The following is a 13,537-nucleotide window of genomic DNA, read 5'->3' as shown; positions in this document are numbered from 1 at the left end:
TTTCCGTTGGATTTGCGTTTGTATCTCTGAATGTTTGTAAGTTAAGGACCTTCTGTATCTCACAAAAGTGTTGCAAAAAAAAATCACAAATGTTAAAGTAATTTGTATCTTTCCTAACTATACAGACCAGATACAATACTCCTAAAAAACACCGAAAGCACAAACAATACGACTATGCGGGCAAGTCCAAAACAGAAGGATGACCTAGAGGGCGCTCGTGTTAGGTGACGGTGGCGTGGTCCAAGTTTGGTTTCTAGGGCCTTTGTTACGGCCCTTCCCTTTGATGAAGGAATTATCTAAATGGAAGACAGCCTGTGAATAGTGGTTTTCACACGCCCCTGTTGTATACACGACACCCACAAGGTGCTCTCGCGAGGGTAGTAACCTCTGCATTCCATGCTTTTATCTTTCTCTGGTATATTTGGAAGACTTATATCAGAAAAGTGTAAGGGACGTCTTTTCACCGGCCATCACAGGTCGCCCCAGAAAAGGGTGTTGGTTTGTGTCGATGTATGAACAACTCAGCTTTCAAAGAGGGAGTTACAGATGTTTCTGACAGACTTCATTTTACAATGTTTGCGATTCAAGTTTGCAATGAAATGTCTTTAAGCATCACTGGACTAACTCTCTCTCTCTCTCTATGGCTCTAGTGTAATCATTTCTTCCAAAATAGCTCTAGCTTAATATATGCTAATCATCAATGGAAGTTTTTTTTCGAGATTAATATTTTCTCTTCCAGGTTTAACCAATTCTCAAGAATATGTTATTTTCATTAGTAAAATAAATTTTTGAATATACTTACCCGATAATCATGTAGCTGTCAACTCCGTTGCCCGACAGAATTCTACGGAAGGGATACGCCAGCGATCGCTATACAAGAGGGGGGTGTACTCACAAGCGCCACCTGTGGCCAGGTACTGCAGTACTTCTTGTTGACACCACTTCAATTTTTCCTCGGTCCACTGGTTCTATGGGGAGGAAGGGTGGGTCAATTAAATCATGATTATCGGGTAAGTATATTCAAAAATTTATTTTACTAATGAAAATAACATTTTTCAATATTAAACTTACCCGATAATCATGTAGCTGATTCACACCCAGGGAGGTGGGTGAAAACCAGTGTACATGTATATCAAGAAGCTAAGTATCCCGTATTTCATATTATCAGTTATTCAAAATAACAATGAAATTACAAGTACCTGGTAAGGAAGTCGACTTGAGCCATTACTCTGCCTTAAATAAGTTCGTCTTCCTTACTGAGCGCAGCGTTCCTCTTAGGAGGCTGAACAACTCTAAGGTGCTGAAGTATCAAGGGCTGCAACCCATACTAAAGGACCTCATCACAACCTTTAACCTCGGCGCTTCTCAAGAAAGAATTGACCACCCGCCAAATCAACAAGGATGTGGAAGGCTTCTTAGCCGACCGTACAACCCATAAAAAATATTCAAGAGAAAGGTTAAAAGGTTATGGGATTATGGGAATGTAGTGGCTGAGCCCTCGCCTACTACTGCATTCGTTGCTACGAATGGTCCCAGGGTGTAGCAGTACTCGTAAAGAGACTGGACATCTTTGAGAGTGAATGATGCGAACACTGACTTGCTTCTCCAATAGGTTGCATCCATAACACTCTGCAGAGAATGGCTCTGTTTGAAGGCCACTGAAGTAGCCACAGCTCCCACTTCATGTGTCCTTACCTTCAGCCAAGCAAGGTCTTCTTCCTTCAGATGAGAATGTGCTTCCCTAATCAGAAGCCTGAATAGTAAGAAACTGAGTTCTTAGAACTTGGAAAAGAAGGTTTCTTGATAGCACACCATAAGGCTTCTGATTGTCCTCGTAAAGGTTAAGACCTTTTTAGATAGTACCTAAGAGCTCTAACTGGGCAAAGTACTCTCTCCAGTTCATTCCCCACCAAGTTGGACAGGCTTGGGATCTCGAACGACTTAGGCCAAGGACGTGAAGGAAGCTCGTTTAGCAAAAAACCGAGCTGCAAGGAACATGTAGCCGTTTCAGATGTGAAAACAATGATCCTGCTGAAGGCGTGGATCTCACTTACTCTTTTAGCTGTTGTCAAGCACACGAGGAAAAGAGTTTTTAATGTGAGGTCCTAAAAAGAGGCTGATTGGAGAGGTTCAAATCTTGATGACATAAGGAACCTTAGGACCACGTCTAGATTCCAGCCTGGAGTGGACAACCGACGTTCCTTTGAGGTCTCAAAAGACCTAGGGAGGTCCTGTAGATCTTTGTTGGTGGAAAGATCCAAGCCTCTGTGGCGGAAAACCGCTGCCAACATACTTCTGTAACCCTTGATCGTAGGAGCTGAAAGGGATCTTACTTTCCTTAGATATAACAGGAAGTCAGCAATCTGGGTTACAGTGGTACTGGTTGAGGAAACTGCATTGGTCTTGTACCAGCTACGGAAGACTTCCCCTTGAGACTGATAGATTCTGAGAGTGGATGTTCTCCTTGCTTTGGCAATCGCTCTGGCTGCTTCCTTCGAAAAGCCCCTAGCTCTTGAGAGTCTTTCGAAAGTCTGAAGGCAGTCAGACGAAGAGCGTGGAGGTTTGGGTGTACCTTCTTTACGTGAGGTAGACGTAGAAGGTTCACTCCTAGAGGAAGAGTCCTGGGAATGTCGACCAGCCATTGCAGTACCTCTAAGAACCATTCTCTCGCGGGTCAGAGCGGAGCCAACCAACGTCAGCCGTGTCCCTTTGCGAGAGGAGAACTTCTGAAGTACCCTGTTGACAATCTTGAACGGCGGGAATGCATACAGGTCGAGATGGAACCAATCCAGCAGAAAAGCATCCACGTGAACTGCTGCTGGGTCTGGAATCGGAGAACAATACAACAGGAGTCTCTAGGTTATCGAGGTAGCGAACAGATCTATGGTTGGCTGACCCCACAGGGCCCAAAGTCTGCTGCAAACATTCTTGTGAAGGGTCCACTCTGTGGGGATGACCTGACCCTTCCGGCTGAGGTGATCTGCCATGACATTCATACCGCCCTGAATGAACCTCGTTACCAGCGTGAGCTTTCGATCTTTAGACCAGATGAGGAGGTCCCTTGCGATCTAGAACAACTTCACGAAAGAGTCCCTCCCTGCTTGAAGATGTAAGCCAGGGCTGTGGTGTTGTCAGAGTCCACCTCCACCACTTTGTTAAGCTGGAGGGACTTGAAGTTTATCAAGGCCAGAAGAACCGCCAACAACTCCTTGTAATTGATGTGAAGTGTCCTTTGCTCCTGATTCCATGTTCCCGAGCATTCCTGTCCGTCCAAAGTCGCACCCCAGCCCGTGTCTGATGCGTCCGAGAGGAGACGGCGGTCGGGTTTCTGAACAGCCAAAGGTAGACTTCCTTGAGAAGAAAGCTGTTCTTACACCACGCGAGAGAAGAGAGAGAAGACCTCCTCTCTTCGGAAACAGGAACTGAGACCGTCTCTAGCGTCATGTCCTTTATCCAGTGAGCAGCTAGATGATACTGAAGGGGGGGAGGTGGAGTCTCCCTAACACGATGAACAGGGCCAGCGATGAAAGTGTCCCTGTTAGACTCATCCACTACCTGACTGAGCATCGGTTCCTTCTCAGCATGCTCTGGATGCATTCTAGGGCTTGGAAGATCCTTGGGGCCGACGGAAAAGCCCGAAAAGCTCGACTCTGAAGATCCATACCCAGGGAGACAATGGTCTGGGATGGGACGAGCTGAGACTCCTCAAAATTGACCAGGAGGCCCAGTTCCTTGGTCAGATCCATAGTCCATCTGAGAATCTCCAGACAGCGACGACTTGTGGGAGCTCTTAAAAGCCAGTCGTCTGACGGAGCCGGACACAAGATCATGGTACTGCTGCACAGTCTGTGAACTGTCAACCATGGGGAAGCGAGGAAGTACAGTGACAACCCGAAGCTGTCTAGACTGTCTGGGTCGTACAGACAACTCCTTATCGGGTTGCTGAGGTTGCCGCACTGCGTCACAAGTCACTTCTGCTGGTTGTTGAACGTCTTCCCAGTGACACACTGACTCCGTAAACAAAAAATCCTCTAACAAGGACTAAGCTTGGACTGCATGTCTTGCAACACAGCTCAAGGTCTATGGGAGCAGGTGTGGTAACAGACGGGGTTAGCGACTGAAGTGGAACCATTACCTTCCCTGGAAGCATGTTATGCTTAAATAAAAGTCCATATGAGGCTACGCAGCTAAAGGCTCCTCTCCAAATGACAGAGTCCTCAAGGGAATATCAGAAGGAGGGAGAAAAGCACTTTCTCATCTACAGGGACCATATCCGAGAAAAGCTAAGTTCTCTCAGTGAGGGTTTCACTGGTGCAAAAGTAGCAGACTAGAAGGCAACGTTATGAAACTGCTTGACAGTCTAGTGAGTTGGCAACAACCAAAGATGTGTGACTGAGAAGCATGCGGTAAGGTATGCAGAGCATGTTGTATGCAGAGCATGCTGTATGCAGAGCATGCTGTATGTAGAGCATGCTGTAAGGTAAGCAGAGCGTGTTGCATGGCATGTAACATTTCTCAGAAATTCCATGACCAGTGCTAGAGTGAGTAATATCGCATTACTGTCCATTGAAAGTGCACGTGCCGAGGGAATTGATTTAGACTGTTTTGTTGATGAATTTGATAGCCGGCATGATAATCGTAGAATTAAGCTGCACTAAATGTACTATAATCTACTTCACCTCAGGAAAGGGAAACTCGCCCTGTTGGCAACACTGCATTACTTCATGCATGCTTGCATGGGGTTTTAATATCAACATAATATTTACCTTACATTCATAACTCATGATTCATTTTTGTTTTGAAGATATTTTTGCCATATTTTGCGATTTTGTTAAAAATATATTGCAAGGAATACATATATATTTTTATATTAAGTAATACAAATAACCTCCATTATCATAATGTTTGTGTAGGCATACATGTATATGATTACAAATGCAAGTTATGAAAGTAATGAGGTGTTATTATTGTCATTTGTTATTTCCAAGTTGAATGGGAAGAGGCTCAAGTTGAGGAGAAGGTGGCAGATGCATGCGTTGAGGTGGCTGACTCATAGCATGAGGTTGCTGCCTCAAGAGTTGCGCTTGCTGTAAGGGTTGCGGATGCGCAGTAGCAGGTTCCTGAGGAACGAGTTGAGGTTCCTGAGGTGTGAGCTGCGAGAGTTGAGGTAGCGGCTGCGCAGAACGCAGTTCTTGTCTCGCGAGTTGAGGTTCCTGAGGTGCTAGCCTAAGGAGTTGAGGCTCTCGCCTTGAGGAGGGTTGAGGTCGCTGCAGCGAGTGCTGAGGTGGCTGCCTCATTGATGGAAGAGGTTATCGTACCTCAAGAGATTGTTGCCTCGCTGGTGGAACCGCAAGCGGAAGCGGAGGAAGTAAGGCATAAGATTCCTGCTCCCATTGCTGAGGTTGCCTTAAGGAAGGCGGAGGTTGCTGCACACCGCTGGTAACTGGCAACTCAGTACGCGGTAAGGTATCCTGAGGAACCTCAACATCGTACGCATGGCAGACTGGACTGCGGTGAGGCGGAGCGATCGCAGGAGGAGGTGTAACCTTCTCAGCCTGACACTCACGCATTAAGACCGCAAGCTGTGACTGCATGGACTGCAGCAGAGTCATCTTGGGGTCGGCAGACGCTAAGGTCTGCTGAGGCAAAGCCTTAACAGAAGATGAGGTCTGTTGCGGCATCACCTTACCTCTCTTAGGAGGTGTGCAGTCACCTGATGACTGCGGAGAGTCAGAGCTAACCCAATGACTGCATCCGGGTTGTTGAACTCTAGAGGTCTGGACTTTACGTTTAAGAGGTCTTGAGACCTGAGTCCAGCGTTTTCTCCCCGAAATTTCTTCTGCAGACGAGTAAAATAAGGGCTCAATCGTCTGCGGGTGGGAGTGACGGTCTCTGTAAGACACGCCCGCAACCACCGAGGATACTTCTGTGCGCCGATCAAGGCCTGCCGAACCCTTTTGCCCTTCGACATTGCTTCTCCCCTGGGCTTGGGAGCTTGCAAGAGGTCCCGGACTGGGAGGACGACTGGCACGCACAGAAGTACCCTCACGCACAACACTGACACACTTTGCGCTAATCACTTATCACTTTTGAATTTCTGTTTGCACTTATTTCACTGAACTCGAAACTTTAAGTGGTTTGTACCTGAAACACGCAATTCTATCCTTCCTTAAAAGTTAGTAATTGCGAAAACAGAATTACAATGTAACAGAAAAATCTAATGAAAGATAAATAATTCAGTGTCTGGAAAGAGACTAAACACTAGATCAAATAAACTACGTTTAAAATCTCTCACCGCATAAAGCTTGAGAACAAGAATAAACTCTAGAAACGTTTACCTTCTTCCCCTAAAGAGAATAGGGAGAAGAGCAAAAACGATAACAACGTTACTCGCTTGAACGAAACGTTTATCCAGCTCTCTCTCCCTCCGTCTCTATCTCTCTCTCTCTCTTGACTTAGAACCTGAGAGAAGAGCCCAATCATATATACTCGTTAAAACATATTATTGTTAAAGGAAAAAAACTGAAAGATTTCCCAAATAAAAAGTTCCTTATTAGAATTAAAACCATTAAGCTAAGAAAGAATGAACAAAACGCTATAAACGGTTTACTCTTACTGCAACGTGACACCGTGAAAATTCTCTCTCTATCATAACGATAGAGCGCAAGTTGAACGTTCTGAACGTCAACAACTGCAGAGACAAAACAAAACGTTAGTTCAACTTTGAAACAGTACGAGACTATCAAAGAAATTCTTTCAAAAACATTAAAATAGCATAATATGTTAACAGGTAAAACCGAAATGACGGGCTCAATGTTAATTAACTTCGGTACAAGAAAAGACCGCCTACTATTAGGAAAGGTCGAATATAAACAAATATAAAAATTAATTTTAATAAATTTATAAAAAAGGAAGTTAATCGAAGAGGCCTATAAAAGGCGGAGAGATATAAAATAAATCTATAACTTTTGTTAAGCAAAATTAAGAAAGAGAGTCTATACTCTCTTAGACACCAACACTTCCGTCTAAGGGAAGGGTCGGCCATTTAAAGGTGAAAGAGAGTTCATACTCTCTTCGTCACCATAATTAATCAAATTAATTCCAAAAGCTAGCTAAGCTAATAATAAAACTTCCTGAATAGCGAAAGCTGAAATCTTAGAGCAATACTTCACCAAAAACCGTGAACAAGACTCCAAAATTATAAGCGTATCCATGAACGTCTTGCCGGAAGCACGACAGAGGAAAAATTGAAGTGGTGTCAACAAGAAGTACTGCAGTACCTGGCCACAGGTGGCGCTTGTGAGTACACCCCCCTCTTGTATAGCGATCGCTGGCGTATCCCTTCCGTAGAATTCTGTCGGGCAACGGAGTTGACAGCTACATGATTATCGGGTAAGTTTAATATTGAAAAATAAATAGCAGTAAAAAATTGCTATCAACAAATAGTTTAACCAGACCATTCAGTTACCATTCTTAACTCCCATGATAGTCTATCTATCTATATACCAAGGCACTTCCCCCAATTTTGGGGGGTAGCCGACACCAACAATGAAACAAAACAAAAAGGGGACCTCTACTCTCTATGTTCCTTCAGCCTAATCAGGGACCCAACCGAGTTCAGCTGGTACTGCTAGGGTGCCACAGCCCAACCTCCCACATTTCCACCACAGATGAAGCTTCATAATGCTGACTCCCCTACTGCTGCTACCTCCGCGGTCATCTAAGGCCCCGGAGGAAGCAGCAGGGCCTACTGGAACTGCGTCACAATCGCTCGCCATTCATTCCTATTTCTAGCACGCTCTCTTGCCTCTCTCACATCTATCCTCCTATCACCCAGAGCTTTCTTCACACCATCCATCCACCCAAACCTTGGCCTTCCTCTTGTACTTCTCCCATCAACTCTTGCATTCATCACCTTCTTTAGCAGACAACCATTTTCCATTCTCTCAACATGGCCAAACCACCTCAACACATTCATATCCACTCTAGCCGCTAACTCATTTCTTACACCCGTTCTCTCCCTCACCATGATGGTGAATCAAAGATATTATCTAGGACACAATTGTAACCCAGTAAAATGTCATAATTGGGTAAACTTTTGGAGATTCTGACAAAATTTTCCACCAGGATTTGCTTTCGAAATGTAATACATTAGGGCTGAAAACTAGATTACAGAGAGTTATGTATGAAAGTGCTCTTTTAGTGTCTGCATTCTGAGAATGGGTCAGGCGTTTTATTCGTCAAATACCAAGAACAAGTGCGACTAATTCAAAGAAGGAATATCATCATTGAATTGTGACATTCTTTTTGGAATGGACAATGCCTGACTCCACACTTATATCAATCCATTTTTATTTTCTTATGTCAGATTCATTATTACCTTCGCCAACTCTGTTGCGAAGGTTAGGTTTTGATAGGTGTGTATATCTTTGCTTGTATTTCTGTCTGTGTGTTTGTGATTCCCATAACTATATAACTTTTTGACCAAATCTCATGAAATTTGGTAGGATGACTGGCCATGATCCAAGCACAATTTGATTAGATTTTGGGAGTGATTGGGTCAAAAGCCAAGGTCATGAAAAGGTTAAAAATGTCTTTATGCCACATTATCTGATTTGCATGAAACTACTGTAGTTCCATAATGACTGACAATCCTCTAATATAGCGAATCTTAGTAATAATAGCATATCACTAATATGATTAGATATACACTTTGATCTAGTCTTTCTACATGTAAGTTTTGCTGTTTTGTTAGCATTCTTATTTCCTATAATGCCTATATGTGCAGGGCTTCAAAATATTTCAACATTTATACCGGCTTAATCTAATAAGTGAAATGAAAACTTCAATCATTGAACTAGGGGATTTCTATATAACATTTTTGAAGGCCTTCTAAACCACTTCTAGACACACTAATAGTTACAAATTTCTTTGGAGACATGTTAAGTAATTTTCACTAAATCTACATCACACAAGGATTTGAAGCCGCCTGTACAAAAAGTGCAATATACAGTAGCCTCTGTCATATGCTCTACCATATGTTGCTTACTGTGACCAGGGGTAAATGCATAACTTTTGGATAGATAGGAAAAGTGTGTACACACACACTTTACACTTGATCCAAGGAAAGGAAAATTCTAAAGCTGAAGAGTGAGACGTTTACACTTATAGACTCAAAAGTTCTGCTAGCTGTAACTGGGAATGGTGTTTGATAACTGTATATAAAAATGTCTCTTTGATTGATAAGCTCTGGTTGGATTTCATATGGTTACTAGGACACAAAGAGAAAAGAGAGATTTAACACTTTCACTGCACATATTAACTTGCAGGTTCTAATTCCTTCCTTTAGAGCTGGATTTACAGGTTGCTCATTAATGGCAGAGGCAAGAGACAGTGATAATGCCCTAGAGACTGACCATATACAGTATACACATGATCAGCACCCAAGACCCTTCTAAACACAGGCTAGGATCAGGGATGACAAGGCAATGGCTGCTGATAACTCAGCAGGTAGAGACCTATAGGCTCCCCCATACCACCCATCCTTAGTTCACAAGGATGCTGAGGTTGCTGACACTACAAGAAACTATAGAGCTTGAGTGGGACTCGAACCCCAGTCTGGCAGGTCACCAAGCAGGGATGTTTCCAATACTGCACCTGAAAAAGAGGTAAAGTAAAAAGATGAAAAGTGGGACAACTAAGACCCAAAGTGTCACTGCGAAGACCCTTAAGTAATGCCTAAAGTGCAGAGCATAAGGTGCACTGATAGAACTACCCCTTAAAAGGAGGAGTCAGGGAAGAATAAGCAAGAGATGCAATGGTTTCAACCAGGAGGATCAAGCAGAAAATATCCAAAACTATTCTTTGATGTTAAAGGTTGGGTATTTCCCTCTTATGAAACTGGTGGAATCTCTTTGGCATTCCTACATTTCATCCAAAATCATAGGCACTGTGAAGGCAACCAGGAATGAAACTCATTGCAAAGTGAAGACATTGAACACACCTTCCCCAGGCAAAGGGAACGAAAGCGGTTAGTATCTATGGCCAAGATTACAAAACTCTGCCACAAACACTTTCATACCTAGCACATATGCACTGCTCATTCACAAAATTCCTTGAATAAAAACTATCTATCATCAGCGGTCAATAAACAATCCATAATCATCAACTGCATTCTTACAAAACAAGGTGGAATTGCTCCTGGCGTCAGGCCACGAAGGCCTGACAAAGTCAGTAGGGAAGTAGGGGTGCGTGCCTCCGTGTTGAGTCACTATACTCATCAACACGCACATCTCTCTGGGTGACACTCACTCGAGTAGCTCCCAGCAGGTGCTCTATTGTTAAGCATCTGCGGGAGTAGAAGGCTTTGGGGTTGAGACAGAGAAGAGACTGTCTCTTCTCAGGTTTAGCGGGAGACGAGCATTCTCCTGTCGTACAACTCTCACTGGAAGGATGATCACTCCCAATACTCATTGCAGGGAGAGGTCTGGCTGCAGGAGTATCCTCTGCAAGCCAGGCACAACAGGTGAGGATCTGTATCCCTTTATAACATGAAAGTGTTGAATTTATGGCCCGACACTCCCGGCCAAGTGGGCTTGTCTGGCCTCCTCACTGTGCACAACCTCCTTCATACAATCTGAAAAGATAAACAGAAGTTATTAAAGCCAGTACTACAAGAGTGATGTTAGAACATCCGTTCACATCCATGGCCAAAATCAAAGTGGTTTGTCAGTGAGCAAGCAAAGAGGTCGTGCTTCCCTGCTGCCGACTGTTAGTAACTATCAGTCGGTTGTTTACACCTCGTTAGAAAGTTTTAATGCCCATGTATTTCAGGTTTGCTGGTATCTCTCCTAAGTATAGGACGAGGGTTTGTATACGTACAGGAACAAATTACCTTTGATAAATACTAAACTTTGAAAAAATACCCACAGTGTACAATACGGAAAATTTTAAATTACCTTTAACAGATTGTAGAATCTTTTCAAAATTTATGCCGGCAGGTCTTTTAACAGCTGCCATTGTACCGATTTAGCTACCTGTTGAGTATAAATCATATACAGTATTGTATGTACAATTTATTTATTCATAAAATTGTAAAAATATAAACATGAAAGATATGAAAAGAACATACAGTAGTTTTATTAGCCATAATTCACATCAAAATACCACTGTCTGTTAAACCATCAGTCCGCTAAGTATCAAATTATCATCAGATGTGCCATGAATTTGGGTTATGTAATCCAGCACTGGAGGTAGATAGGCTATCCACCTCAGAAGCACAATATGGGGAAATCACAGCAGTTGCACAATGAAATAAAGGTATGAGAGGCTGAACAGCAAGATGGCAGAAACAAAAAGGGAACAAAGATTTATTGAATCGACTGATGTATATTGATGGCACCACAGCCCCCAGTGCGTTTAATTCTGATGTCAGAGCATACTTGAACTCGGAAGTAATAACTGGCCTGTATATAAATATTCTGCAGATATGGAGCCTTTGTATATCAGCGGCCAGTACCTCCCACTTGCATAGAAAGTGGACAACTTCTAACCTAAATTTGCCTGCCTAACCTAACCTACAAGGCGTGTCCTTACCTTCTTACTTCTACGTTGAGGGATGTTTACCGACCCCCTACGAACACCCTTTGCACTGCCATATTCTTAGTAGGCCGTCGTCATATATACAGGTGGCCACTATCATACAAACACCCCGCGGTCCCTTTGTATATCAGCGGCCAGTTCCTCACGCTTTCAATAAAAATGGACATCAACTAACCTAAACTTTCACCCCTAACCTAACCTACAAGCCGTGTCCTTATCTACTTACCTAACAAGGAGGATAAAGGGCCCCCGTGCGACCCCCCCCCCTTACACTGCCGTATACAAAGTTAACACATAATAATACATACAGGCGGCCGCTATCATACATACACCCCGCCGATTTACTCATTCCTTTTCATAGTACAGCATACGGAATGTTTTTCGATTGGCGGACACAGGGTGCCTCAAAATAGAAAAAGTGTCGTTCGATACCATTTTACAAAATCAAGAAAATATGGCCTAACCTAAATAACATATATCTACACTCGGAGCCTTTGTAGGGTGACGGCCAGATCCCGTAGAAAACGGGAATATTCTGAACTGTGGCCGTCGTTCTAAAAACGATTTTGTAGGGAGAAGCTAACTTAAAAAACCCACCTAACCTATGCTAAAAGCCATATCCTTACCCAGGGTGGCTTCGCCCCTCCGGACCCCCCCCCCCTTACACAATAGTATTCTTACCTACGAGTACGACGGGAGAAGCTAACTTAAAAATCCCACCTAACCTATGCTAAAAGCCGTGTCCTCTTACACAACATATTTAAGATCCGTTGACCATTTCCAAACGTTTTTATTCTCTACAAGATAACAGTCGCAGCGATAATAAGCAAATTAGGACGCTTGGCCGTACCGCTACAAACTACCCCTACACTTACCTATGAAGGTGTTTTCTTGTATGGGGTTGGCTAAAATCCCACGCAACCCAACCCAGTAACTTAATAGGACAAGTTATGCGGTGCACCCGCCGTTCTACAAAGTACCCGTCAAAATAAATAGGGAAAACTACGAGTTAGACTAGGGTTGAAACATACTCTATTACTGCAAGTCTTTATTACGAAAATAGGAGTTGTTACATTGGATTATAATCTTAATATGATAAAAAATTCCTTATTCTTAACAATTTTATTATTCAAAAGAACAATGCACCATAATAGGGAAATTTATTGGGCATACCTTTTACTCTTGTACTTGTCACTTGTGATTAGACTCCCCCCTTTTTGTACTTAAGCTCGAAAGACAAGGAAAACGCCAGACAATAATGTTTCTTAATAAATAAGGACAATATTACTCCATTAACTCTGAATAGATAGTATTAAAATACATCTGGTAATACATATATTATTAATATATTTCTTATAAATCCTTAAAAAATATATTAAATGTTTTTTTATAAAGATTGATGTAAAGTGACAATACTTCATAGAGATGGTCTGTAAAAGTTTACCCCCATTAACTCTGAATAGACAGTATCAAAATACATCTGGTAATACATATATTATTAATATATTTCTTATAAATCCTTAAAAAATATATTAAATGTTTTTTTATAAAGATTGATGTAAAGTGACAATACTTCATAGAGATGGTCTGTAAAAGTTTACCCCCATTAACTCTGAATAGCTAGTATTAAAATACATCTGGTAATACATATATTAATAATATATTTCTTATAAATCCTTAAAAAATATATTAAATGTTTTAAAAAAAATGTAAGTAAAGAGACAATACTTCAAAGAAAAGGTCTGTAAAAGTTACAAGTAAAGCATATTTCCTTTTTGCCAAAACATAAACAAATACAGAACGAAAACTTAGATATTGAATTAGTACCTAGAAAACGTCTCCTTTCTTAATTCTTAAGGGTATGACCTTTATAACTTAAAGAATATTAAGAGGAAAGTGAATTAGATATGCAGATTCAATCCAAATAAATTCTAAA

The 13,537-nt window shown here is 42.2% G+C and overlaps 1 protein-coding gene across 5 annotated transcripts in view; it reads right to left on the bottom strand.

The window, feature by feature from the left end:
• LOC137618227 (FYVE and coiled-coil domain-containing protein 1) overlaps nt 1-13,537 on the bottom strand; it is a 220,024-nt gene that overhangs the window by 103,467 nt on the left and 103,020 nt on the right. For 3 of the 5 annotated variants that reach the window (XM_068348356.1, XM_068348360.1, XM_068348358.1), the window contains exons 1-2: nt 12,775-12,835; nt 10,959-11,036 (exon numbers count right to left, since the gene is read on the bottom strand). The exons of the other annotated variants lie outside the window; for them this stretch is intronic. In XM_068348356.1, coding sequence (XP_068204457.1) covers nt 10,959-11,019 — 61 coding nt within the window. In that variant the 5' untranslated portion in view covers nt 11,020-11,036; nt 12,775-12,835. Of the gene's footprint in view, nt 1-10,958; nt 11,037-12,774; nt 12,836-13,537 lie in introns of those variants that run through there. 5 annotated transcript variants of the gene reach the window in all.

Source organism: Palaemon carinicauda, chromosome 24, assembly GCF_036898095.1.
Source record: "Palaemon carinicauda isolate YSFRI2023 chromosome 24, ASM3689809v2, whole genome shotgun sequence".
Taxonomy (NCBI): Eukaryota; Metazoa; Arthropoda; class Malacostraca; order Decapoda; family Palaemonidae; genus Palaemon; species Palaemon carinicauda.
Note: the sequence above shows the minus strand (reverse complement) of the source record. Positions and strands in the feature narration are given on the sequence as shown.